The 26,559-nt window shown below is 64.3% G+C and overlaps 2 protein-coding genes across 3 annotated transcripts in view; one reads left to right on the forward strand and one right to left on the reverse strand.

The window, feature by feature from the left end:
* Nucleotides 1–7: 7 nt before the first annotated feature.
* The window catches only part of CORO7 (coronin 7), a 37,270-nt gene continuing 10,718 nt past the window's right edge, over nucleotides 8–26,559 (reverse strand). For both annotated transcript variants that reach the window (XM_065030870.1, XM_065030871.1), the window contains 22 exons: nucleotides 20,941–21,027; nucleotides 20,640–20,722; nucleotides 4,641–4,695; nucleotides 4,283–4,340; nucleotides 4,040–4,185; nucleotides 3,291–3,386; nucleotides 3,082–3,204; nucleotides 2,820–2,952; nucleotides 2,553–2,728; nucleotides 2,366–2,474; nucleotides 2,185–2,271; nucleotides 1,930–2,072; nucleotides 1,751–1,855; nucleotides 1,540–1,625; nucleotides 1,327–1,468; nucleotides 1,137–1,226; nucleotides 920–1,036; nucleotides 709–844; nucleotides 506–597; nucleotides 334–420; nucleotides 173–257; nucleotides 8–136 (listed from right to left, as the gene is read on the reverse strand). In XM_065030870.1, the coding sequence (XP_064886942.1) occupies nucleotides 252–257; nucleotides 334–420; nucleotides 506–597; nucleotides 709–844; nucleotides 920–1,036; nucleotides 1,137–1,226; nucleotides 1,327–1,468; nucleotides 1,540–1,625; nucleotides 1,751–1,855; nucleotides 1,930–2,072; nucleotides 2,185–2,271; nucleotides 2,366–2,474; nucleotides 2,553–2,728; nucleotides 2,820–2,952; nucleotides 3,082–3,204; nucleotides 3,291–3,386; nucleotides 4,040–4,185; nucleotides 4,283–4,340; nucleotides 4,641–4,695; nucleotides 20,640–20,722; nucleotides 20,941–21,027 (2,157 nt within the window). In that variant the 3' untranslated portion in view covers nucleotides 8–136; nucleotides 173–251. The remainder of the gene's footprint in view (nucleotides 137–172; nucleotides 258–333; nucleotides 421–505; nucleotides 598–708; nucleotides 845–919; nucleotides 1,037–1,136; nucleotides 1,227–1,326; nucleotides 1,469–1,539; nucleotides 1,626–1,750; nucleotides 1,856–1,929; nucleotides 2,073–2,184; nucleotides 2,272–2,365; nucleotides 2,475–2,552; nucleotides 2,729–2,819; nucleotides 2,953–3,081; nucleotides 3,205–3,290; nucleotides 3,387–4,039; nucleotides 4,186–4,282; nucleotides 4,341–4,640; nucleotides 4,696–20,639; nucleotides 20,723–20,940; nucleotides 21,028–26,559) is intronic.
* On the forward strand, nucleotides 6,539–14,118 carry VASN (vasorin). Its single transcript, XM_065030872.1, has 2 exons — nucleotides 6,539–6,692; nucleotides 11,448–14,118. Exon 2 carries the CDS (start codon nucleotides 11,458–11,460, stop codon nucleotides 13,474–13,476), a length of 2,019 nt encoding a protein of 672 aa, XP_064886944.1. The 5' UTR covers nucleotides 6,539–6,692; nucleotides 11,448–11,457; the 3' UTR covers nucleotides 13,477–14,118.

The following is a 26,559-nucleotide window of genomic DNA, read 5'->3' on the forward strand; positions in this document are numbered from 1 at the left end:
ACACGGGTGCTGGTGCAGCGGCTTTAATAGCGGGGCCTGCCCGCGGTGGGCACGGGGTTCAGCGCCGCTGCTCGGCCTGTCCCGGTGCGGCCCTCGGCCCTGCCGCGCCTCCCCCTCCGCCGGCCCGGCCCCGCCGCCTCCTCCTCCTCCTCCTCCTCCTCCTCCTCCTCCTCCTCCTCCTCCTCCTCCTCCCGGCGGGCCCGGGCGGGCGCGGGGTCCCCGGTGCGGTCCTCGGGGTGCCAGGGTCCGGCCTAGTCCTGCGGGAGGCCCGGTGAGGTGAGGGGCGCGGTGGAACAGCGCCGGCCCTTGGTCCCCCCCATCCCCGGCACGTACCCACTCGTCCTCGTCCACCCCCTCGAAGGAGTCCTGCGGCAGCGGGTCGTCCCGGTTGCCCAGCCGGGCCACCATGGCGCTCAGCAGCTGCGGGGAGGCAGGGCAGAGCTGTGCGGTGCGGGGCAGCACCCCCAGCCCCGGCCCCGCCGCTGCGTGCCGCCCCAGCACCCACCTCCTCCTTCTTCTGCTCGTCAGACTTCTCCTCCAGGTACACGGACGCCGGGACAAACTTCCGCGCCGGAGCCTCCTTGGGGGCCTCGCTCACTGGGAGAGCAGCATCGCATCACCGTGGGGCCGGAGAGCTTCGCCCCACGGCTGACACACACCCCACCTGTCCCCGCGGGCCTGGGGTCCGCACCCTGACACTGCACCCACCTGGCGTCATGTCTGCCGGCCGCAGGCTGGCACGGCGCTGCTGCCCGTCCTGCCCCGCCAGCCAGCTGCTGCCGCCCAGGGCCGGCTCCCACCACACGCGGGTCGGCAGGTAGATATCGTCCTGGAAATACTCCTTCTGCGGGGCAAGGGGTGCTGAGGGGGTCCCCCACCTCCCACACCACCCCAAACATGGATGGGTCCCCTCACCTACCTTCACGCGTGGCACATGGAAAGCCACGGGCTCCAGGGTGCTCTGCCCGAGGCGCAGCGCCCGGGCAAACTCCACCTCCCGCACCTCGCACACCGTTTTGGGCAAGAAGACGAAGCCCTGATGGCGCAGAGGTGTGAGAGCAGCCTGCTGCAGGTCTGGCAGCGCAGGCAGGGGCGTCAAGGACAGGCAGCACTGCCCCAGTGAGCCCCCCCTTTACCTTGTGAGGTTCGTTGGAGGTGAAGCTGTTGCACTCGAGGAAATAGGGGGGCTCGGGAGTCACCTCGTAGAGGAAGACTCTGGTGTCACCCTGGGGACAGAGTGAGATGGGGGCATGGAGGGTCGCTCCACACTGCTGGGGTGCTATAGGCAGGTAGCCCCCCCAGTTTTTTGAGGGGGCAAACCCTCACCTTGCCAGTGAGGAAGACAACACTGGTATCCTCATCATAGAATGGTAAGAGGGTGGATGGGGCCACATCGAGGCCAAGGACAGACAAAGGTCCCTCAGGCAGAGCCTGCGCCCGGTACAGGAGGATTCTCCTCTCGCTGCGGCTGTGGGGAGGTGACAATGCAGGGGGGGCACGATGTCCCTTGGGGGCCCGGGCCTGTGTCCCCATCTTTACCTATCGAAGCCAGACACCAGAAGGTAGTCGCCACCACAAACCCAAACCAGACGTGCTCCACGGCTCCCCTCGGGACCTGGACCCTCCTGTGTGGAGTGAAGATCAACCTGCTAGTTCCAAGAGAGCTGGGGGTGCGGGCAGGGAATTCCCCCCCGCAGGCACCTGCCCGCACCCCCAGCTCTCCATCTCATCCCCATCGCTGTGATCATACCTGTTGAGGCTGAGCGCTGCGCCGGGGCTCGTAGAGCCGTAACCGGGTGTCTTTGCTCACTGTTGCCAACTTCTTCCCATCAGGGCTCCAAGCCAGGCTGAAAATCTGGGGAGACAGATGTGTGTCCCCTGCCTGGCAAAACACACCCCTCAGGTGTCCCCAGATGTGTCACCTCTTACCTGATCCGTGTGTCCCCACAGGCACAAGGCTTCCCGCCTGGCACTCAGCTCCCAGATCCGCACCGTCATATCGTAGGAGGAGGAAACCAGGAGATCAGATGCCACGGGGTGGAAGCGGATGGAGTAGATCTTCTCTGTGTGACCTGGTAAGGGTGGGTGGTGTGTAGCTGTCCCCACTTGCACTGGGATGGGGACAACACTGGGCTGGCTTGCCCCAGTGTGGGGTGCTTGATGTGCCTCCCCATGTGCCCCCACCTTGGAGGACAGCTTCAGGCTCCTGCAGCGTCTCCTGCAGCCCTCCCTCGGGGATCCGCCACAGACGGATCTTCGCATCTTCACCCGCTACGGCACCAAAACGGGTGGGCAGTGGTTAATAAAGTGATCTGGCGTGCCAGGGGACTAGCCTGGTGCACTCCCCTTGGGACGGCACACATACCGACAGCAAGGCGCCGTGGGTCGAAGGGGTCCCAGGAGAGGTCAGCCACCGCTGTGCTGTTCTGGATGGTGGGCATGGCCACATCGGGTAGACGTCCCGGCTTGGAGAGCTGTGCGAGAAAGCCAGGGGATCACCTGCACTGTGCCCACCGGCATCATGCCTGCCGCTGAGCTGTGCCGGTGGTTACCTCGAGGATGGCAATCTGGCCACCGGCGGAGAGCAGGGGGAGAGCAACGCGCTGGTGGTTGGCGCAGAAGCCATCGCACTCGCCCGGTGTGGTGAGGCTGAGCCCCCGCAGGTTGGTGAGGTGGGTGTCACGGTGCAGCACCCTGCCCTGCGCGTGCCGGAAGCGGGAGCTGGGCCCTGGCACAGGTGGGGGATGGGGTGAGCACCCCAGGTCACCCCCACACGGCCTCAGCTGGGGGACACCAAGCCCATCTGGCTGCCCGCTCACCCAAAATGCTCTGCAGTGACTTCTGGCTGGGGCTGCTGGCAAAGCCACTGGAGGGGCCAGTGCTGGCAGAGAGGGAGGTGGTGGCACTGCCTGGCGAGGCCAGTGAGGATGGTGAGGAGTAGCCGCTGCATTCCTATGAGAGAGAGCGGGTGGGCAGGGGGTGCAGGTGTCCCAGCCCCTGCCCTTCCCTGCAGGATGAAGGCTGTGGGGACCCCCCAACCCCTCGCCAACCGTGGCACAGTCCCTGGCACCCCATGCTCACGCTCTGGTCGGCATCGGTGTCGGCAGGGCCAGTGTCGGCTGCCTGCAGCTGGGTGCAGGTGATGACAGGGGAGGTGAAGGTCTCCATGGGTCTCCGTGCGGGATGCAGGCTCACCCTCCCCACCTGTTGGTGGCCAGAGTGGTGGGCAGGGAGTGGTGGTAGGTCTGGGTGATGCCACTGATGGGGACACCTCCCCGGGTGACACTGACCTGCTGGTTGTCCCCTGCCCACCAGGCCTGGGCGCTGGTGGCCGGCAGCGTCCCAGTGCAGTCGGGGAACAGATCCTCGTGGAAGTCTTGGATGGACTGTGGGAGAGGGGATGAGGTGAGGTGGGTGTCCCCAGAACCCCACAGCTCCTGGCCTGCTGCCAGTTGGCACCGCCTGGCATGGGGCACCCCTGGGCATGCTGCAGATCCCCTGGGCAGCCCTGGGCACCCCATCCCCTCTGGCCACTGAGCCCCTTCCCCACAAGCTGTGTGCCAAAGCCTGTAGGTGTCAGACAGTGCCCGGTGTTGGGCTCCCTTGCACAGCCCTGAACACAGCCAGCTTCCAAAACAGCACAGAGCTCCCAGCATCACCCCTTTCAGCACCCAGCCCCAGTGCCCATGTTTTATCACCCAGCCTCCAGGTTTAAGCACCCAGTGTGCCAGATCTGATACCCAGGATCCCTTCTCCAGCACCCAGCACCTTGCATACAGCACACAGCTTCCTACATCTAGCACCCAGCATTACCCACTGTCAGCACCCAGATTTCAGCCTCCAGTACTCAGCACCCACCCTCCAGCCTGTACTACCCACCATCAGCACCCAGGTTTCACCTCCTCTGCTGCTCCCCCCAGGCTGGAGGCTGGGATCCCCCACACCCAGGTGCCCTTTATCACCCAGTGCTGGTGAGGTGTCACTCTTGCGATGGCACCAGGCACGGGTGACACAGTGCCACTCACAACCCCCCCCTTACCTTGCGTGGCACCACGTAGCTGATGGGGACGAGGGCGGTGTCGGTGAGCTGCAGGACACGGAGCACCTCGCAGGCCATGACGTCCAGGGCCAGGCGTGGCACCGCGCCCAGGCCCCGCGTGCTGCCCTCTGTCCAGCACTGGGTCACTGGGAGACAGGGAGGGTGGCCGTGGGGCAGGCAGTGCAGGCAGCGACGAGACCCCTGGGGCTGCCAGCAGCCTGGCACGGGATATATCCTGCTTACCCTGAGTGAGTGCTGGCTGCGCATGTGCCACCTCCAAGCAATACAGGAGGTTTTCTCCCTGCGAGAGAGGCAGAAGGGATGGGGCCTGAGTGGGGCAGTGGGGAGCACCCCACTGCATCCCCCTGCACCCCATTGCACCTCGCTACATCCCTCTGCACCCTTCTGCACCTCACTGTAACCCCTGCACCCCAATGCAACTCCCTGCATCCTCCTACACCCACCTGCACCCTGCTGCACTCTTCTGCACCCTGCTGCGCTGCACTACCTCCACATGCACCTGACTGCACCCCCCTGCATCCTTCTGTACTCCGCTGTGCCTCGCTGCACCCCACTACACCCTGCTGCTGTGAGACCTCACCTTCTCTGCAAGCACCAGCAGCCCTGTGTCGGCATCGTACAGGGGGATGGCCGCCCTAGGAGGGAAGGAGGGTGCTGAGCCGGGGGCACCCATCGGTGCAGCACCCCCATGGCCTGGGGCCAGATCCTGCACCCATTGGTGCAGGCACCAAAACCGTTCCCAGGGACGCACAGGGCAGCATCAGGCCCTGCCTGCTGTGGGAGGGCAGCTGTGGTGCGGAGGGGTGCTGGTGCCAGGGGGTCCCCTTGCCATGCTGGGCTGCTCCTCTGACTTACAGCTCCCCACAGCATGACCCCCACTGTCCCACCTTAGGGTGACGGGTTTGCAGTAGGACAGCACCAAAAGCACCGCCGGCTGCTCCAGCCCCAGCTGCCTGGTGCCCACTGCAAAGATGTGCCCAGCCATGGGGCACCCCCCTCCCAGCCCTGCACCCCAAACCCTGCACCCAGTGACAGCACCTGGCCCCATTCAGGGAAGCCGCCAGCACCTGCAGGGAACCCTGGGGTGGCTGGGCCGGCTCAGCAAGTTTGGGGTGGGCGCGTGGCACACCCGGCACGCCGCCTGCCTCATCTGGCACCTGCCGTGCCAGCCAGCCCCGGGAGAGCCCAGTGGCCAGAGCTGTGCTCAATGAAGCGTGTCCCTGCTCCTTGTCATGCACCCTGTCCCAGCCTGCAGCCAGGGAGTGCTCGATGGCCAGAGGGGACTGTGGCTGAGGGTATGCTTGGTGGCTGGTGGGGATGGCAGCCAGGCAGAGCTTGGTGGCTGGAGGAGATAATGACCAGGGGGATGCTTGGTGGCCAGAGGGGACCACAACCAGGGGGATGCTCAGTGGCTGCAGGGGACTGTGGCTGGGGGATGCTCACTGGCTGGAGGGGACCGTGATGACCGAGGAGATGCTCAGTGGCCAGAGGGACTGTGACAGGAACACTCAGTGGAATGACAAGGAGTACAGAGCCACCTCTGTGCCTTCCCTTGGCAGGGGCAGAGGAGGGAGCTCTGCAGGCAGAGAACAAAGGCACAATCTATTACTTTTGGGTTGACGTTTCTGTGGCTATGCTGGGGGCAGGGAATTGTGCCATGCTGTGATTTTACACTGCACAGCTTTGAGGAAATACAGCAAAACAAAGGCTGTGCCTTGCCCCTACCCAGCAGGTCCCCACAGTAGGGACACCCTGGTGCTGCCACAGGCTGGCACAAGAGACAGCCGTGGTCAGTACAGCACAGTCCTGCCATGGGACTGTTGGCACGATATAGGCAAAGGCTGGTGGGGTGGCCGTGGCAGGCACCGGGGTCCCCTGGCCAGCTGCGGTCACCATCACCAGCACTGCCACCACCGCTGGGGCCCAGGATTGGGACAAGGGCACCCTGGGTACCTGGTTGTTCAAGCGTGGCCTGTGCTGTCCTTGCAGTTCTGAAGGGGGAGCATTGTTCTGTGGTGCTCGGCACAGCTCTGCCGTCACCGGGGCACGGGGGCGGTCCTGCGAGGGCCACCCACTGCCCCCCCTGTCCCCCAGCAGATGGTGACAGGATCTATGTGGATGGCAGGGTGTTACCAGGGGTGCCAAGGGTGCCAGGGGCCTAGGGTTGCCGGAGGTGCCAGGAGTCCCGTGGATGCTGGGAGATACCTGTAGCTGCACCTATAGCTTTACCTACCCCTATACATCTGTCTATACATCCCAGGGATGCTGAGATCCCTGGTACCCTGGCCCCAGGGATGTGGGAGGTCCTGAGGGGCCGTGGGGGCCCCCGGAGGGCTCTGAGGGTCCTGGAGCTGACGGAGGTCCCGGGGGTCCCTGTGACTCCTCGGGGTCCGGGGGTGCCCCCGGGGGTCCCGTCCTGTGTCGGGCCCCAGGTGCGCAGTAGGCGGAGCCTTTCGGAGCGGTCGTGCCCCACCCCCTCCTCCCTGTCCCCTGCAGCCAATGGGAAGGCGGCGGGAGGGCAGGCTCCGCCCCCGCAGTTTTAAAGCCGCCCCCCGCGCGCGGCGCCGCCAGAGAGGGGAGCGCCCGCCCGGCCGCCGGCTGCCGCCATGGAGTGACCGCCCGGCCTGCCACGGTGAGTCCCGCGGCCTCGGGACCAGCTGCCCGGGCCCTCTCCTTGCTGTGGGAGCGGAGACTCGAGGGAGCGGCGCCCCACGGGCGGGAGGGGGCTCTGCTGGGCTCAGGGGGGCAGTGGGGCTGAGGGGGCCCGGTCGGCCTCAGCTGGGCCACGGGACACCCAGGGCCGGCTGCCATCCCCGGGTGGAAGGGTGACAGCCAGGGCTCGGCTGCAGGCAGGGCACCCGGGGCCAGAAACTCGCTCCAGGCCTCGGCTGGGGGTCGGCATGCCCTACTCCTCTCGAGGCCTTGGCTGAGCCGGAGGCACCCGGCCACCTCCCACCTGGGCTGGTGACGAGGCCTCTGCTGGGATGACAAGCACTGCAGTGGGCAGGGACGAGGGTGCAGGCAGAGCCCCGGGTCTCCTGTGCCTGTCTTGCCATGGGCTGTGCTGCAGCCTGGCCCAGGGACCTTCGCCTGGCGCTGCTCCCGTCATGAGGAAGGGGAGAGATGTGTCTGGTGCTAATGTGGACCCTGGCTCCCTGCAGCTGTGACTGGGTGGCTGCAACCCACCCTGCCAGCCTAAGGGTTCCAGGACCCACACGGGAGTGGCAAGGTGCTGGGCCTATGTTGTGCTCACCCTGTCTCAGCAGACGTGGCAGCAGGGCTCGCCCTTTGGGGTCAGGCAGAGGTGGGAGCTGCTGGCAGTGGTGTTCACCACCACCCTCCTTGGTGGAGGGCTTGCCTGGGGTGGGGTTTGGCTGCCCTGGCCTGGCCTGTGCTCTGGGGCTGGTGTCCCAGGTTGCTGACTGGCTATGGGGCAGAGCAGGTCCCCAGGCAGTGCCGGTGAGGGTTTCCCCCTGGCTGGCACACAGGGATGGGTGCCAGCAGGGCCACCAGCCAGCCTGGCTGCCAGCCGGCAGGGATACTGCACCGCCTTTCCTTCCACCAGCTCCCTGCATGCTTCTTGTCACCCGGTGTGTGTTGGAGGGTGCTGGCCCCTGTCACCCTCTCTGGGGAGTGACTTAGGGCCACTATGGCATAACTGTCCTTTGCCATACCTGGCTCCCAGCAACTGTCACAAGAGCTAGCACAGCCAATCAGAGATGCTCAGGTCCAAGACCCCTCTTTCCCAACCAAAAAACCCCACCAGTGTCCACCTCCACACCCATTCCTGCCGACGTGCCCCACACCAGCAGGTCTCATCCTGCTGGGACTGGGGCAGCCGGACTGACCTGACCCAGCCAGGGCCGTGCCACTGCCCACATGGTGCTGGGCAGTGCCGGTGTCAAGGATGACACTAATTACTGTTTTTCCCTGCACCACGCCAGGGCTGGGTGGCCTCACAGGGTGGCCCTGACGCAAGCGTTGCCTGCCCGGCTGGCTCTGCCGGCGAGACGCGGCAGGAGGAAACGCTTGGGGACAGCCACAGTCACCCCAGTCACCCCATAGGAATCTGCCCGTGCTGCTGGGGCCACGCGTGGCATCGCCGGCCTCCTCCCAACCTTTGCCGGCGTTCGGGCTCCTCCGGAGGCGGTTTGGCGGCTGGTAAAGTGGCTCTGCTGGTTTTTCTCCTTGCCGGCACCTGAGCCGGCTAGCGCGGCCGGGTCAAAGGGGCAGGAGCGGGATGGAGGGGCCGGCGAGCGTCCCAGGGAATGCAATAACCAGGCCTGCATTCCTCCAGGGCTGCTGCGGAAACTTTAATTAAATAGGGAGGGGAGCCCAGGAGGAGGTGGGAGCTGCGGCGGCGCGGGGTGGGTTGAAGGGGAGGAGGATTAAGGGCTTAATCCTGCATCTCCCCCCAGCTGGGTCTCGGAAGGAGGCATGTGCTGATATGGGCTTGTTTTGAGGGGGTGTAAGAGAGGGGAGCAGTGCCTGTGTCCTGCCTAGTGAAGGCATCATGTCCCTCCCTGCGATGACAGGGACAGAGCCCAGCACCTGGCTTCTTGCAGGGCCTCTGTCCTGCCTGCGCCGGTGCCCGCGGGCCGAGGAGGCAGCCCACCGGCCTGGCCCCCTGCCGGCAACAACGGCGGCTTTGTTTGGTCTCAGGGCCTCGCTTGTCGGTGCGGGAAGGGACATCCTGGCTGTGTCGGGTTCACTGGGGACAACGGCTGTGTCCCCAAGTGGCGGGGAAGGGCAGGGACCCCCAGTGGGGCTCCTCCAGTCCATCCTGCGGAGGTGTCACCCTGTGGTGCAGGGACTGCGTTGGCCTTGTCCTTAAAACACTTAGCGGGTGTGAAGCGAGGTGTCCCCTGCCGAGTCCTTGCCCTGGGCAAGCAGGGGGATGGCCTGGCCCGGGGGGCTGCCAGCAGGGAGGGGGACACGGTGCTCCCACCCCAGTGGGCTGGCAGGGAAAGGCTGAGCTGGGACTGGGGAATCTGAGCCCAGATCCTCCCCACAGCCGGAAAATATGAATAATTCGGCAAATATCTGCGGTGCAGGCGCAGGGGAGCCCAGCCAAGGCAGCAGCAGGCCGCTGGCAGGGCGGTCTTAACACCTCCAGCAGAACCAGGGCCCCCTCTCCACCCTTGGGGACCCTCTGGGACATGGGGAGGCTGTTCCCCTGTCCCCGGTTTCAGAGGGGTGAGCACTCCAGTGAGCCTGAGCTTAGTTAACCCCTTGCTGCCTTGAAATAGCATCACGGCAGGGAGGCAGTGTGCGGGCGGGATGCTGGCGTGTGCCGGCGGAGCGGGGTGATGCTGGAGGTGTGTGGGTGGAGCAGCTGTGCCAGCCTGCCCGGCACTCGTGGTGAGGCGGGGATGCGCGGCCGTGGCCGGGCCGGCCGAACCTGCCCAGAGCGGGGAGCCTGGCAGGCGGGGAGGAAATGCCAGCGTAATTAAAGGGACGAGAGAGAGAGACTCGGAGTCAGCAGCTGGTTGCAGCATGGGACACGTCAGCGAAACCCGAGCCTGGCATTGCAAAACCAGCCTTGGCCTCGCCAGCATCCCACAGGCCTGGCCATTCTCTGGCGCTGCCCACCCGGGCGGCCTGGCATGGTGGTGTCACCACAGCCATGCCCCACACCCTGTGACCAGGGCTTTGCCTGCCGGCCAGCACCTTTGGGCTGCTGGAGCCACCTCAACGGCTGGCATGACAGTGAGGGGCACCGAGTCTAGCCCTAGCCCCCTTAGCCCCAAAAGCACTTCACAAGTGCTCCATGATGGCTTCTTGGCTCTGCTTGGTACTTGTGCCAAGCACCGATGGCTTTGCCATGATGTGAGGGTGCAGTGGGACCTGGCAGCAGCATCAGCAAGGGGGCTGGGGGCTGAGCCAGCGGGGGGACTCAGTGACGGTGACCCCCTGGACGTGGCACAGCTCCTCCCTGGCGTCAGGGGGCTGACGGCACGGGTCACGGCGGGGCAGGGCTGCTCCGGCCAAGTGACTCAGGCGGCTGCGGTGACCCTGCCCAGAGGCGCAGGCACGCCCGGCCCGTGGGTGCACCCCACCCTGGGGAGGGCCCACCCGGGAAAGAGCTCAGGACAGAGCTGGTGGCCACGTTAACCTCATCCAGCTGTGGGTGAGTGCCGGTGCCTTTGCGGCATGGAGGGCTCCGCTGACCGGGGACGTAGCGTGGGTCCAGTCCCTCCCACAGCCACCGGCGCAGGATGTCATGTCCCTGCACCAGACAGGGCCCCCCATAGCAGACGGGCGGCCAGGGCAGCCGGCACGTGCTGCTGCACAACCCGGCAGCCCCCTGCACAGTGGGGGCCCCATGCGAGCCCCAGCTGGGGGTTGCCTGGAGCTTTGAAGAACTCTGAGAAGAGGAGGAGGTGGTGATGGCTGGGAATGGGGAAGGGGCTGGTGGGGCAGGGTGCTGGTTGCACCCTCACATCCAGCAGCCTGTTGGGGTTCACCTCTCTCTGCAGGAGTCCTCAGGTCCCCAGGCCAGGCCCAGATCCCGCTGCCACCTCCCTCATCTGTGCTAATTATTAATGTCATTAAAAGGGCTGAAAGATGGGGTTGAAAGAGGAGCCAGCCACCTCCAAAGCAAGGATATCAGCTGGGCACCTGTGGGCACTGGGACAGGGGTGGTTGCAGCCTCACTCACCCCAAGAGCATCCTCCCCTCCATCCCAGTCCAGGGTGCTGTGCTGGGCCTCTGGAGTGCCGTCAGGACAGGGAACAGCAAGGTGACCTGCAGACCCCCTGGGACAGGAGCTAGCCTGGGGGCGGCTACGAGCCCCAGGACTGCGGGAATGCAGCCAGCTCTAAAGGGCACAGGAAGGACCCGTGGGGCGATGGAGCACCCGGCTCCTTCGGCCCCACAACCTGTGCCCCAGCCACCCTGGGTGCCCCTATCTCTGAGGGGGATTGCTACCACCAGCAATGTGGGCAGGAGCAGAACCCTGGGTGCAGTTGCTGTCATGGCAGCACAAGCGAAGGGTTAAGTAGTGCTCAGTGTGCTGGGAGGGGCAGCTGGGCTCCCACCCCTCTACTGGTTTCCAGAGCCCCCATGTTTGATTTGCACTCTGGGGTTCCAAGGAGAGGGGAGCATGGAGCTGGGTGGGCAGCCCACATGCTGCGTTGCTCTCAGCAGCTCTGTCCCAGGCCACAGCAGCACAGAGGAGGCAGGAGTGCGGTGGGGACGTCCCTGCTGCCTCCGCTGTCCCCTTGGGGCCGGAGGGTCCCAGTCAGGGTATGGGGAGATGGTTCTCACACCCCCACAGCGGCGCAGGAGCAGCTGGGGGCGCTGAGGCAGCCCTGGCCTTGCCAGCCCAGGGCCACCCCGGCAGGGCCTGGCTCCTAACCCTTGGCTGCGTTTCTCTCTCCCGCAGAGCTGACACCATGAACCAGCTGATCCTTTGCACGCTGCTGCTCTTGGCCCCCGGGGAGCTGGCTGGGGCATGTCCCACAGGCTGCCAGTGCCAAGACCCCAAAACCATCCTATGCGCAGCCAGACGGGGTCACACGGTGCCCCAGGGGCTGCCCCCCAACACCCTCTCCCTCTATGTCTTTGAGAACGGCATCACAACGCTCAGCGAGGACAGCTTCGCAGGCCTGCCTGCCCTCCAGCTCCTGGACCTCTCACAAAACAAAATCACTAGCATCCAGAAAAACATCTTCCAGCCCCTGACAGAGCTGGTCAACTTGGACCTGTCCTCCAACCAGCTACAGGAGATCACCAACGAGACCTTCCATGGGCTGCGGCTGCTGGAGAGGCTCTACCTGCAGAGGAACAGGATCCAGCACATCCACGCCGCTGCCTTTGACACACTGGAGAACCTGCTGGAGCTGAAGCTGCAGAACAACCAGCTCTGGACTGTGCCCCCCCTCGACCTGCCCAACCTCCTGCTGCTGGACATCAGCTGGAACAAGATCCCCACCATTGCACCGGGGGCCTTCCATGCCGTCAACATCGAGTCCCTGAAGATTGCGGGGCTGGGCCTGACCAACTTAAACGAGGAGCTCTTCCAGGCCCAGAACAACCTCCACGAGCTGGATGTCTCCGACAACCTGCTGGAGCGTGTTCCAGCAGTGCTGCGGCGCCTGGGGAGCCTCACCAAGCTCAACCTGGCTGGCAACGCCCGCATCTCCCAGCTGCCAGCAGAGGACTTCCACAACCTTCACAACCTCCAGGAGCTGGACATCAGCAACCTTAACATCAACACCATCCCTCGGGATTTCTCCAGCTTCTTCCCCAGGCTGCGAGCCGTAACGGCAGCTGGCAACCCCTTCAACTGCATCTGCCCGATGAGCTGGCTGGTGCAGTGGGTGAATGCGAGTGGTGTCGTCCTGCGGCGGCCCGAGGAGACGCGCTGCCACTTCCCCCCAAAAAACTCTGGCAAGCTCCTCCACCACCTGCAGTATGCCGACTTTGGCTGCCCCACCACCACCACCACCACACCCGCTACCACCCTGCGCCCCACCACCCTGCCGCCGCCCCCGCCGCTCCCCACCAGCAGCCACCCGGCGCCGCAGCCCAGCACTGCTGCTCCCACCCTGGGGGCCGGGGCCCCCCAGGGCAGCTCCACGCTGGTGCCCTTCAGTGGTCCTCTGATTCCCAGCAGCCCCCCGCCACCCATCTGTCCCCCTCGCACGTGTCTGAACGGTGGCACCTGCCACCTGGGTGCCCAAAACTACCTAGAGTGCCTTTGCCCGGAGGGTTTTGCTGGGGCATACTGCCAGGTGGAGGTGAGGGGAATGACGCCGTCCCCAGCCACACCATCCCCACCACTCGGACGGCAGATCAGCATCACGCAGGTCAGCAGCACCTCCCTTAAAGTGGACTTGCAGAACTACATCCAGTCCAAAGCGCAGCTGAAGGGCATTCGCTTGAGCTACCGAAACCTTTCTGGGCCGGACAAGCGGCCAGTGATGCTGCGTTTGCCAGCGTCGCTCTCAGAGTACACGGTGCGGGCGCTGAAGCCCAACTGCACCTACCGCGTCTGCATCGGGCCCCTGGGCGAGAAGGTCTCCAAGGAGGAGCACTGCGCCGAGGCGCAGACCTTGCCAGTGAGCCACCAGAAGCACTCCCCGGTCACCCAGAGCAAGGACAGCAACCTGGCCCTGATGATCGTCCCGGCGCTGGCTGCCGCGCTGCTGCTGGTGGTGGTGGTGACAGCTGGCGCGTACTACTGCCGGCAGCGCCGGGCAAAGGCACACGCTGGCGCCGGGGTGGATGCCAGCCCGCTGGAGTTGGAAGGCGTGAAAGCCTGCCTGGAAAATGGGGATTTGAGCAGCCACGGCCACAAGGTGCCAGAGGCTGCAATGCTTTCTGGTGGCTCTGAGTGCGAGGTCCCACTCATGCAGTCGCACTACCCCAGCAACAACAACACCCCAGGGCACAAACCCTCCTATTTCTGAACTGGGCAGGATGTGGCTGCCGGGCAAAGGGAGCCCTGGATGGACAAGGGTTGAGCTCCAGCGGCGGCACCGGGGTGAGGAACGGCGAGGAGTTAACTGCATTTAGAAAGAAAAACCCCAAACCCATAATGTGCAATTTCCGAGGCTGCCACACTTCAGGAGGAGACAGTAATTTTACCGCTCAGTGCCTTGATTTCTGTGACTGTGTAGAATGTGGGTAGCAAAAGAGAAGGGGGGTTTGGGTTTTTAATTTGGGGTTTGGGTGGGCTTTTTTAAGCTCCTGCTAAAAAGGAAGCTGCTGGTGACTCAGCTAAGGGACATCCACGTGCTGGTAACAAGGGTCCTTTAGCTGAGCACAGCCTGTGACTCTCAACTCCCTGGAAGCTGATGTGAGCAATAAGGCCTGGCCGAGGTGCTGGGACCCTCGGGACCCCTGGGCTGAAGGAAGTGCCGAGCAGGCAAACCGGGAATTGAAGCTTTAAGAACTCTAAGAGAATATTTATACATTATTATTTCCCATTTCTTCTGGGAAAACTTTTTTTTTTTTCTAGCACAGGTTTGTGTACATCTCTTTTGTAAGGCAGACCAGAAGGGCGTCTTTTTGTACAAAAAAGAAATAAATTAAAATAACGACAATGAAAATGTCTGTGCTTTTGCAGGCACTGCCTGTCCCGGGCAGGGGTGTGGGCAGCGTGGCGTGTCCCCTGCAGAGGAGCGGGAACGTCGGCCGCGTCTTCCCGTTGTTGTTGGCGAGCACTGGGATGAGTCAGGGCAGTGGAGGGGGAGTTTTCCCAGCTCTGAGCAGTGGCACCGGGGAAGCTTCACCCCCCCGGTGCTGCCCCCCACCGTGGGCGCTGAGGAGGGGTTCCCAAAACAGAGGCCACGGGTTTGGAATCGGCCACTACCCTGTGCATCATCCAGCCTTACTTCATCCCTTCCTGCCTGCCAGATGGCTCCAGGGCCAGCAGCAGGACAAACAGCCCAGCCCCACAACCTTCTGACCTCCACCCCGGCAGCACAGGCACCCCCAAAGCACCCGTGACAAATGTTGGCCTGCTCAGTTTCCCCCTTAAAACGGGGGGCTGCAGCCAGAGCCGAGGCTTGAGGCCCCTGCAGTGAGCCCCCAGCACCGGGAACAGCCGGTTTTGTGCTGGGAGCTCGGCAGGTTCCCGCTGCCAAGTGGTTTCTGCTCCAACCCTCTGGTTTTAATCGTTTTCCAATCCTTTATCTTTCAGGCTGGAATTTTCCAGGTTGGGGCCCTGCCCGCCAAGGTATGTTTGATTTGGAGGGAATGAGCAAAAGTGGAGCTGAGGGTCACCGCCGTGCCGCGCGCTGCCGGCTGCACTGGCCCGGCGGCTCTTCAGGAGGCACCGCGCTGCCGCAGGATTCGGCCCTGACCCCGCCAGCGCCCTGGTCCTGCTCGCCAGGCGCCGATGGCGGGAGGGAGTGGCTCTGGATGCAATTAGGGGTGCGGGGCGGTGGCAGGGGGCGTCTGGCGCGGCCCCCCCGGCTCCCAGGTGGGCTTCCGGCAGGGCTGGCTCCCATTAGGGCTGGCGCAGCGGCAGGAGGGGCCCCTCGCCGGCGCGGGCGGGTCGGTGCGATGGCCACGCTCGCCCGCTCAAAGAGCCCATTGTGGTTCTCTCCCCACAGATTTTTCAAATTAACATCCCAAATTCCTCCGAAAATTGCTGCTGTGTAAATATTTTCACTGCGAGCTTTGTATATTTTCCAGCCCCGTGAGGAGGAGAGAAGAAAAGTCCCCGCCAGAGCTGTGGCCTCGTGCCGGGTGCCCCCGCCACGGTGCCCCGGGCCCAGCCGGGGGCAGGGTCTGTCCCAGTGCGTCCCCTCCTTGGCACCGGGCTGCAAGGGACCAGCAGCAGGGACCCTGCAGTGGTCCTTGAGCCCCATCCCTCCTGGCCCCTTCCTTTCCCCCTGTGCTGCTTCGCTTTGTGATGTGCCCTTCCTCTAATGAAGCTATTTTTCCCACTTGCAATTAGCTGGAGATTTGCAGGGGACCCCCCACATGCCAGGTGGGTGCTGGGGACCCCCACGAGCCCTCAGCCCATCCAATTTCCCCTGGGGGACTTCCAGCAGCTCCAAAGTGACGGCAGCTGCGGTGGAGGTGCCACCCTGGCTGCCCCAGCATGGCGGGGACCTGGGTAGGTGCAGCGCAGCCAGGACACCCCGAGTCGAGGTTTTCACAGTGGCTCAGTGGAGCTGGGACCTGTGGGGAAGGGGCTGGAGCAGCACTGGGAGGGCAGCGGGGCTCAGCCCCACCCGGAGGGGTACGGCCGTACTGTGGGCAGGGCTTGGTGCTCCGTGGGGTTTGGATCCCCCTGCTGACACCACGTCTGCACCCAGGCGCCTCCACAGGAGCTCAGCAGTACCCAAAGTGTGCCCTTCCAGCCCCCGAGCCCCCACGGTCCCCGAATCTGAGCACAAAAGTCCCCCCTGCTGCTGCCAGCCCCAGCGCATGCCAGGAGCAGCACATCGTGCAGTGCTGCTAATTCCTCTGAGCTGAATCAGCGCCGGGGAAAGATTGCAAAACCCCCTGAAATGAACCCAAAACCCAAATTCTCCCTTGCTATGTTATCCAGCGGGGCCGGCAACTGAAAGCCCTGGCCAGGAGCCACTGGCAGGATGGGGAGGCTTGGTGGGGAGCCACAACGGGAGGAGCTTTGCTGGGGTAAGTCCTGCTGCCCACAGCGCTGCCCCAGCCCTGCCTGGTGCAGGCAGTGTCCTGCCTGGAGGTCTCTGGCCTCCAGAGAAACATCCCTGCCCTCGTCATTGCCCCATGGAAACCAAAGCCTGGTCTCCTGGGTCACCCAGGTCCCCATGGCTGGAGCAGAGCCCTGGGGGCACAGGCCACCTCCGTGTAGAGTGCTGGGGAGTCCCTGTCCCTGCGCCCCTGGGCAAGGGCATGTGCCCATCCCACAGCCCCATGCACTGCTGCAAAGCATCGGCGGCCGGGAAGAGCTTGTGGAGAGGCAGAAATCCCGATGGCTCCCTGGAAAGCTGGGGAGGCTGGGGCCGAGAAGCACTGTCCAGCCATGGGAGTGATGGTGGGCAGAGGCCACAGCTCATCTGGGAGCGATTTCAGCATGGCCACTGCTCACTGCCTTCCCGCCTGAGCGGCCCCAGGCACGGCACAAGGCTATTTTTACATGGTATAATTACCGGGGCAGGCAGCGGAGCTGGGTGGCCACACCAGTATTAACTCCTTCGTCTGGCTGCCCAGGAGCATCTTGACCCATGGGGATGAGTCCCACTGAGGTGACACCTGATGGGGCAGCCTCTCCCAGCTCCTCATGTCTGAGGGTGGCAGCCAGGCACAGTTGGGGCAGCAGGAAAAGCCCCTTCCCTGCTGATGGGGAGCAGCTGCCAACCCAGGCACCTGTGTGAGGAGAGGGTGAGGGCAGGGGTCTGCAGGGGGATGGAGATGGGCACAGGAATGGACCTGTGCCGCTTAGGGCTCTGCCACCAAGACCTGACCACTGGAGTAGATGCTGTCAGAGGCAACCCCAAAAGGACTGCAAAGTCCCAGGAGAAAGCAGTGCACAGGGTGTTGGGGCCAAGTGGGACGGAGGCAGGACCAGCCATCAAGGTCCCATTAAAGCTGGTGACCTGGGAAAGGTGGCACAGGGACGGTGGAGACACTTGCCTCGGTGGGGACACGTGCCTTGGTGCACATGTGGGCTGGAGCTGGGAGATGTCAAGCTGCAAGCCTGGCCCCCATGAGGCCTCTCAGCTGCGGGCTTTGGCTGGGACAGGGGCAGCAGGTGGCTGCTGAGGGCTGAGCACCCCTGGGCAGCATCCCCAGGAACTGCCTGGGCCCCTCCATGTCTTGCTCCAGTGCTGTGAGGGCCAAAGAGCCCCGAATCCCTCCGCAAACACCCTGCCGTGCTGGATCCCTGCTGCGGGGAGGTCCCAGCTCCAGCACCTCCCAGCTCTGCGGGGCTTTGCACCATGCAGCACGGTGGGGATCCGGCTGTCCCCATCTCTCAGCCCTCACTACCATCCTGCCCCACAGGGCTCTGCCCACAGCCGGCACACACCATGGGGACACAGCTCCATGGGACCTTGTCAGACCTGGTCACCTCGGCTCTACTGATCCAGCTGAACCCTGAGCTGGCAGCAGCATGGGCGAGCGGGCACCCCCAACCTCCCTGGAGACATTTTTGGGACACCAAAAGATGCAGTGACAAAAGGGAGCCGTTGTTTTTACCATCCCCAGCACACTGATGGCACCGTCCCCGTGCAGCCCTGCGCCAGCCACCAGGCGAGCGGCAGCGGGGTCTGGTCGCTGACCCCAAGTCAGAGCTGGTAACCCAACCCCACCAGTGCTGGTTGCAATTTAGGGCAACAATAACGTATTGAGGCCCCTTCCTGGCTCCGGCCCCGCTGCTCCTTGATCTAATTAAAGGGGGCTGGGATGGAAGACAAAACCGAGTCAAAGGGAGCGGCGGGTACCCGAAGGCAGCACGTTGAGGACCATGGTGCTGAGAAGGGCTGGGGCCACCTGTGCCTCCTAACACCAGCCCCCTTGGGGGTCTGGGTGTTGGCGTGGGGTCAGCTCCTGAGCACAGCCCTTGCTTTGACAATGAGGTTTACAGTGTTGTAAAGATATCGCCTGCTCAGGATTTGGGATGAGGGACTCCCAAAACACACTTGTTGATGTGGGGGTGAATGGGGCTGGTGCCCCCCACTCTTTGCCCTCTTCCTCTGGGCAGGGGTGCAGCCACCCCACGGGGTTCAGTGTGGCTGTGGGCATTCGGGTGAGCATGCTGGGCACGTCCCCTGCCTTGGGGCACACCATGGCCCTACTTTGGGGTACCATGGGGTGCCCAGGATGTGTTGGTGCCGCCTCGGCGGGCAGAGGTCCCCATGGCAGGGAGTGGTGGGGACGCGGTGGGGACGCAGGCTCCCCTTCCTGCCGGCACGGCGTCAGTAATGAATGGTATGAGTTTCCTGCCGCCCACTGATTGCTTCCTCAAAGAGCCTCAACGAGCTGCTGCTGCTGCCCGCAGCTCCCAGCACGGCCCACAGCATGGGCGGCACCGCCACGCTGCTGCAGGGTCCCCGATGCCCCATGCTGGGCACCCACGGCCACAGCAGAGATCCACAGTGGGTACCCCAGCCCCACAAATGCTCCACCAGCCCCACGGTGCTGAGTTGCTGTCTCTGGAACAGCAACATCCAGCACCCCCACACTGAACCTGACCTGTGCCTGCAGCTCCCCTCTTTGGGCACTGCCTGTAGGGGGGACCCTGTGACCCACAAGCCCCCCATCCCCTGCCCTAGCCACAGCTCTGGGGCTCCCGAGCATCACAGTCCCACCAGCCCCCTGTCATCATGGCTCTGGTGGAGGGAGAGCACGGCCCCCACTCAGCACTCACTGCTGGGAGCCAGCCCAAATCCCCCTCCGCCATTTGTCATCTCCACCAGATTTATCGCTGGGGAGTGGTTGGGGCTGCAAGTGTGGCTGGCCCCGACGCGGCTGCCTAAAAAAAGCACCTCCTGCTCCTTGGCGGCTTCCCGGTACAGGGAGGAGGGGTCCGCTCACCCCCACCGCCTCCAGTCGGGGGGGACGCATCCCCCTCTCCGTATCTCCCCGCCACGCAGCCGCAAGCCGGCAGAGCCCTGGCGTGACACGCAGGCAGCGCCCGCCAGCTGCATTCCTGGCGGCCGATAAACCCGGCAGCCAAAATAACTGCAGCCTGCGCAGAGGGGGCTGAGCACAGCCCTGCGGCTGCATCCAATTTAGCCGGGCGGGCTCGCCCCGGCCCAGCGCCGGCAGGGAGGCCCATGCGCACGGGGTGCGAGAAGCAGCGGGATCTGGGGCAATTCCCACTGAATTCACTGCTGGCGGCAATAAGGGACCCTAAAATGTTCCCTTGCACCATGCTGTGTGCCCTGGCCTCCCTCAGGAGTGTTCACTCTGGACACTAATGATAGCTGGACACCAAGGCTGGATGTGCAACCCCATGGCTGCATTTGCCCTTTGTGGCGGCAGAGCTGGGGAGAAGGAGAGCTGCGAGCCTTCACCCCAGGAGCTCGCAGGAGGGTGATGGATGCTCGCACCTGGGGCTGCTCCCCCAGTCACTGTACCAGCACTTCCCCACTGTACCCATGGCTGATTCTCACCCCTCTGGGTAGTCCCAAATGCTGCCAGCACCAGCTCGGACCTGACACCTCGGCCAAGGTCCAGCCCTGCTGTCACAGCTCACTCAGCTCATTGCCAGAGGCAATACCGACCACCCCGCCTGCTCCGGCATCCCGGCCCGCCATGGAGTCAGCCCAGTGTGGGTCCTGGTACCCCTGTGCTTTGCCAGCAGCTCTGGGGAGAGGTGGCGGCTTCCAGCGCAAACCAGCAAGTACCTCGTCCCAAGCCCCCACCACTCTGGGTGGATGAAGGTGCTGCCTTCTCCTGCTCCTTCGCCCATTTGCCCGCACGCACTGTGATGCTGGGCCAGCTCGCTGGGCGCTGTGGGAGAGGCCAGGCTGGGTCTAACTAGAGCATTCCTCACCTCAGCAGAGCCCCGCAGACAGGAGATGGCTCCATTGTGCCTTGACAAGGGGCACTAACCCCTTACAACTGCTAAAGCTCCTCTTCTACTTCCCCAAGGGACGCCCAGTGAGCACGGCTCTACCACTGGCCTGCCCACGGCTGGCTGGGCAGCCGCCACAGCATCACGGCACAAAGCACCATGGCCCCACCGCAGGCAGGGGGTCGGAGCCGAGCCGCTCCAGCATATGGGCAGCACAAAAGGGATTTGCTCGCCCGCAGCATCTTGTCGTGCCACCCCAGTGCACATGCCCACCCGGCTGGCAGTCACCTCAGACACTGTCCCCAGCAGTGCCACCACCCACCACAGTGCTGCGGAGCACCTGTCTCACCCCAGCGCTACCAGGGACACAGCCACGCCATTCCCAGCACTGCCAGTGCCCTCCTGTCACACCCAAAACTGTGCTGGGGATGCAGCCACGCCATCCCCAGCCTTGTCCCTGGCTTTGCGGCCAAGCACTGCCAGTGCCAGCAGCTCTCTGCCACCTCCTGCTCCACCACCACGCTCCCTGTGGGTCTTTGACCGTGATGTCCCCACCATGCCACCCCATGTCACCACTACCCTCTTGCCCGCCTCACGGTGAGTCCCCATCCCTACCCAGGTGATGTGTCCAGTGCCATGGTGAGCATCGCCCCGCTGAACCTCCGCGTGTCCCACAGCTTCACCTCCCGCTGCCGCATCTGCAGGGGCACAGACACGGTGTCAGTGGGTGCTGAGGCTGCAGCACCCCCCCCCCTTGCCAGCCAGCCTCCCTCTGTCCCCACTGAGGCCCCAGGCAGCTGACGAGGGGACCTCCTACTTTCATGGGGCACAGGCCACCCAAAAAAGCAGCTGGGGCCCTGGTACAGCTGCCGCAGGGAGCGGGGCTGGGACATCACCTTGCTGGAGAGAAGCGTACCTGGCTGAACCCGATGGAGATGAGGCAATCGCTGGAACCCATCCAGAGCAGCCGGGAGTCCTTGTTGTTCTCATGTCCCAGGACACTCTGCAAGGCACAGGAGACACAGCCGTGGGTATCACTGCTGGGCACGCCACGTGGGACACGTGTCTTGCTGGTGGTGGCCATGAACTGCCCCGGGGCTGAGCACACAGACCCGGGCACTGGCTCCCAACTCTACTGAGAGATGCCCGTGGGCACAGCGCGGTGGGGACAGCCTGCAAGCGGTGACAGTCCTGAGCCCCCACCCTGTGCCGGTATGGTTGCTTTGTGGAGAAGCTGGCCTGGCTCTCGGTGAGCAGCCGAGGGTGACAGCAGGTAACGTGAGCGTGAGGGAGCACAGGACAGCTCCCTGGACCCCAGGGCTCTCCCCACAACCAGCGAGGGGGTAAGGGGGCCAATGTGCCACGAGGAAGCTGCTCCATGCTGGCAGGCATGAGAAGAGGCTTGGCCATGGCCACAGACAGACTTACTTCCCTGGCTGCATCCCAGGGCTCTCAATCCACGCTGAATCCCGGCTGCAGGAGCTGGTGCCCCGCAAGTGTCTGGCTGCTACTGAAATACACGGCAAACTGAGCTGGACTGCGCTCCCCACACTGTCCTAACCCCCTGCAGCCCCGCTCCACCGCTCCCAGGTTCCCTGAGGGGCTGGGACCCCCAGCCCACACCACCACCTTGTCCTGCCCACTGTCCCCAGCCCAGTCCCCCGCTGAGGCCACGGTGCCGCTCTGCCAGGGACGGGAAGGGAAGAGTTACGGCGGGGCTGGCGGCTGCTGCCGACTCCCATGTGGCCCCCAGATGGGTCCTGTGGCTCTTGGCGTCCCAGCGGGAGCTGGCAGCCAGCACTCACCCCATGGTGCAGCCAGCGCTCGCAGCCCCCTCGCTCTCGTTTGCCAAGCGCCAATAAACAACTACTAACAATTTCAGAGCTGGCATGGGAAACCACAGGGCTCTGCCAGAGCTAAAGCTGGCATGGCGCTTCCGGCACCTCTGCATAGGGCCGTGGGGGACTTGGCGTGGGGGGACTTAGTGTGGAGGCAGGAGGGACAGGGCTGGCACACTGGCCCCAGTGCCGGAGGAGCCACATCCCAGGGGCTGTGTCCTCCTTCCTGTGAGCAGCCTGCACCACGGGCCATGACCATGCTATGACCACCAGCGAGGTTCTGTCACCGTGGCAACCTGGCGAGGGGGCACAGAGGTGCCATATCTCCCACCCCCTGCCAGAGCACCCCCACCAGGAGCAGCCTCCCCTGGCCCTGGGGATGCCCGTTCTCCAGAGACTTGGGGCAGGAGAAGACACACGGTGCCAAGCTCACCCTGTCTTGGCTCTGGCACATGAGCCCCCTTGCCAGCACAAACACGATCCTGGCCAGCCCATGCAGCTTGCTTGGAAGAGGCAATGCTGGCCAAGCCAAGCCTGGCGCTCCCAGCCGCGGGGGCAGGATGTGGGGCAGGAGGGGCCTGTCCCCCACCTCCAACATGCTGGCACCAGAGCCGTCTCCAGGAGGGGGAGAAGGGCCTGGAGAAGGGATCACGTCCTGGGATTGGTGCCGAGAGGGATGGAAACCCCGGGAACCGGGGCCAGCCTGCTCGGCAGCCAGGAGAGCACTTCTGCACCTGAGCCCTGTGGCTGTGGCAGCCAAAACTCCACAGCTGGAGATTCAATAGGTGACCACACCAGCCCTACTGGTCCCCCGGCCCATCCAGCACTGCACCTGAGGCCAGCGGTGGGTGGCAGCTCCCCAGGGCTGGCAGAGCGCAGGGCAATGCTGCTCCCAGCCCCTGTTGTGATGGCTGCAGCGCGGGGCCATGTTTTCTGCATTAGTTCCATCCCAGCTGCGCAGCACGTATGGCAGCAAGTATGCAGGGAGGCCGGGGTGCTCTGCTTTCCGCGGTGGCTCAGCCGCCCATCTGTGCAGATGTTGCCAGAGGTGAGCACGTAGGGCTGGATGGCAGTCAGTCCTGGGGGGGTTCCTGAGGAACCCTTGCCCTGTGTTCTCTCCCCGGATGCTGAGGGTCTTGACAGGGAAGGGGTGGTGTGACCTGGCACTGATGGGGGACACTGGTGTGGTTCGGTCAGCTGAGAGCCCTGGGGCAGCTGTGGGGCTGCTGTGGGTTGCTGGGAATGGCAGAGCTGGGCAAGGACCCTGCCACCCAGCCCAGGGCAATGTTGGAACCCCACTGTGTCCCTGGAGCAGGGGACCAGCCGCAGCCTGAGGGACCTGTTTCCCTCCAGAGCTGCTCGTCCCCTGGCAGGCTGAGAGGAGCCCCCCAGCTCCAGGTTGGCACGTGGGACGCCAAGGAGGGTGCCCAGCTCCCCGGCCACACCAACGCCAAGGCAGCTCAGTCTCCTCCAGCCAACTGTATGGGTCCAGCCCAGCTGGTTTTAGGCAGCCCAGGCTGGGGGGAGCTTGTGCTCCCTCCTCAGAGCTGGATCAGCTGCATGAGGAGGGTTTCCCAGCGCCGTCCCTCTCCCCATCTGAAGCCATCCCTCCCTCCCAGCACAGGCTGGGGTACGGTGCCTGTACTCATGGGGGTCCCCAGCCCTGCTCCCGTCACAGCCCCGCAGCACTCTGCTGCGGGATGTGGGGGCTGCAAGGGGCCAGCGCTGGGGAGCAGGGCCGGCCTGTTGGATGCAGCTGTTGGCAGTGATGCCGCGGTGGGGCCAGGGGAGCTGGGAACAGCTGCCTGCAGGGAGCGACTGCCTTTGGCTGCCTGGGAGAGCCCCACACAGCAAACGCTGCTCTGGGGCTGGGGCAATCCTGGGGTGACCTCTGGGGGGCTCCCTGCCTCTGGGGAGAGCATTATCCTCAGCCGGGATGCAGGGCTGGGGCTGGGGAGCCCAGGGGATGGATGGAGGGAAGGTAACGGGGAGGGTCACAGCTCTACCCTTGGAGGCTGGCAGGGGCCAGCCCAGCCCTGCCCTGCCACTGGCAGAGCATGGGCATGCTGAGCAGACCATGGGCATCTGACCCCCGTGGGAAGCAACCCCAGCAAGGGAACTGCGTGGGCGCAGGAGGCACCAGAGCTGGGCTGAGCCACCCCTTTGCCAGCGGGTGACAGTGCAGGAGGGGTGCCCCCAGATCACGGTACCATGGGGCAGACAACTCCTGTCCATACAAAAGATAGGTCCATGCACATGGCGGGAAGCCATCGCTCCCCAAACCCCAGGAGGCAGGAGGAAGGGCTTCCTGGGGAGCCGAGGGGGTTAACCACAGCACTGCACCCTCCTCCAGCACAAGAATGTGAGTGATCTCCCTCTGTTGCCAAATCCTGGTTACTCCAGAGGTGGCCAGGAGAGCAGAGCAGCCTCTCCCAGTCTGGCCCCGCTCCTGGTCTCTGCCCAGGGCTCAGGGAGACCGTGAGCTTCCACCCGCCACTGGGGTGTGCAGGGACTCAGCCACCGCACACGGAGGCAGCGATGCCCTGGCAGCCATCACGCTACCTGCTGACGGGTGTGGGGTCACAGGGAGCCAGGCCCCAGGGAGCCAGGCACCGCCAGTGCCGAGCAGGCTCTGCCTCTTCCAGCCCTCTGCCAGCACAGCCCCTGCCCCCTCTCAGACCCTCCTGCCTCGGAGAGGCCAACACACTGTCCCAGAGGATGCTGCGGGCCCAGCAAGGGCAGGAAGGCGAAGTGGGGCCCTCACCGGGACAGCCCCCACCTCAGCAGGGATGCTCAGGGGTGGGGCTGGGACTGGATCAGGTCTATGTGGGCTGGGCAGACTGCAGCCCCCATCCACATCCACTTCTCTCCTGCAGCTCATCCCTTGCAGCCATCAGCTCTGCAAGGCCTGCGATGAGGCTGTTATTAAACTTCAAAAACACCTTTGCCCTTTTGAGTAGGAGCCTGCCAGGAGCCCCAGGCCGGGCAGCAAGCTGGGGGCTCCCAAAATATCATGCCAGAGCCCCATCCTTTGTGTCTGCACCCTGCCAAGCCAGCACGGCCATCCTCGGAGGGAAGAATGGGCACACAGGTGAGGGCAAGCTGGTGCCCTCGCATCCCTTGTGATGCTGCTTGCTCATCCTGAATCCTCCTCAACTTCCCCATGTCTGCCATACCAACCAGCATTCCTGGGAAGGACGGCCGAGGGGGAAGCAGAGCAGAGGAAATATAAACAGTCCCGTGCAGCTACGCTGGGGAACAGAAGCATGAGAGCGCAGAGCGTGCGGTGCTATAAATAGGCAGCCCAGAGTCAGGCCAACTTTTTCAAAGCTTCCCACGGTCTCCTTGGGAATGTGGGATGCTGTGGACCTTCCCCCAGCCCGGAGGAAGCTGCTGCTGAGGCTGGGAGTCAGGTACCCCCAGGGTGACCCCGGCGTGGGATACCACGCTGATGGGCTGGGGGGAAGAAGGCAAAATGTCTCTCTGCGTCCTGATGCACCTTCCCCTGGAGAGTGGTCCCCAACAAGCCCCGAGCTGACAGGCGGCTCTTGGGCAGAGGTGACATGTTGGGGTCTGTGGGGCCACCCCAGCCTGGATCTCCACCTTGCCACAGTATCGCCCTGCCACCATGGCCACGCTGCCCACGGAGAACCTCTCCCTGCTGTACTCTCCCACTGTGGCAGGGGCTGAAGTGGCCCATGGGATGGCGGCCAGTCTGGGAGAGGGGCTGAAGTCCCTTTCCCACCCTGGGGGCCATATGCAGAGATGGGGCACCTCCAGCCTTTTGGGGGATAGCACAGTCCTGCCCCACACCGGGTGTGGGACAAACCCACAGGGACACCCTCCCAGCTGTCCCCAGGGTCCCTCCACCCCGGTCCCGCTCATTAAAACAAGAACTCATTAAGACGTGAGCAGGAGCGTGTGCTCACCCGGCGCGCGGCCGTTCCCTCGCCCCCGGTCCTGCCGAAATGCTGGCAGGGGAAGTTTCTCATGAGAACGAAGCCGGCTCCTCTCCTTCCCACTCTGGCCACGCTCACAGCAGCCCCGCAGCCCGCCACTGCCGGCGCCCGCCCGGCCCCGCCACGGGAGCCAGGTGCTGGCCAGATGCTTGCAGCCCCTCGCCCGAGCGCGCAGCGTGCGGGGGGATGCGGCCCCTCGCCTCCGCATGCCGCCAGCCCGGAGCCACGCTGCGTCCGGGGACGCGGCTCTGCCGCATCAAGCCGTGACACCAGCATGTGTGCGGCCACGCTGCCCGCACGGCATGGGATGGTCTCCACCCTGTAGCAGCTTTCTGCCCCCGTGAGCCACCTCCTTTCCTCCCAGTAGTGTCTCCAAGTGTCTTTGATTGCACACCCCGTCAGAAAATATTTTCAGGGATGCACCCCCAGCAGATCTATATTCACTGATGTATAAATGACATGCACGTGCAGCTGAAAGTCTCATGTTTTTTCCCTGCACCCCATTTTAGAGAATGCAGCTCTAGGGAACCGGCAAAACCCCAGCCCGAGTGTGCAGGCAGGGTGCTGCTGGGCCCGCTTACCCTCCAGCCCTGGGGACACAGGGCTCGCCAGGGCCCAGAGGAGAGGACGGCTGGGGGTGTGGGGAAGCAGAGATGCCACCTTAGTCCCCAGGCCATATCCAAATCACTGCCCTGTGCTGGTCCTGCTGACCCACCTGGGGCACCAGCTGGGATATGG

The sequence above is a fragment of the Columba livia genome, chromosome 15 (genome assembly GCF_036013475.1).
Source record: "Columba livia isolate bColLiv1 breed racing homer chromosome 15, bColLiv1.pat.W.v2, whole genome shotgun sequence".
NCBI lineage: Eukaryota > Metazoa > Chordata > Aves > Columbiformes > Columbidae > Columba > Columba livia.

Bases quoted from the DNA above. Each gene is read 5' to 3' on its own strand.
- VASN (XM_065030872.1), top strand. From the start codon at position 11,458: ATGAACCAGCTGATCCTTTGCACGCTGCTGCTCTTGGCCCCCGGGGAG.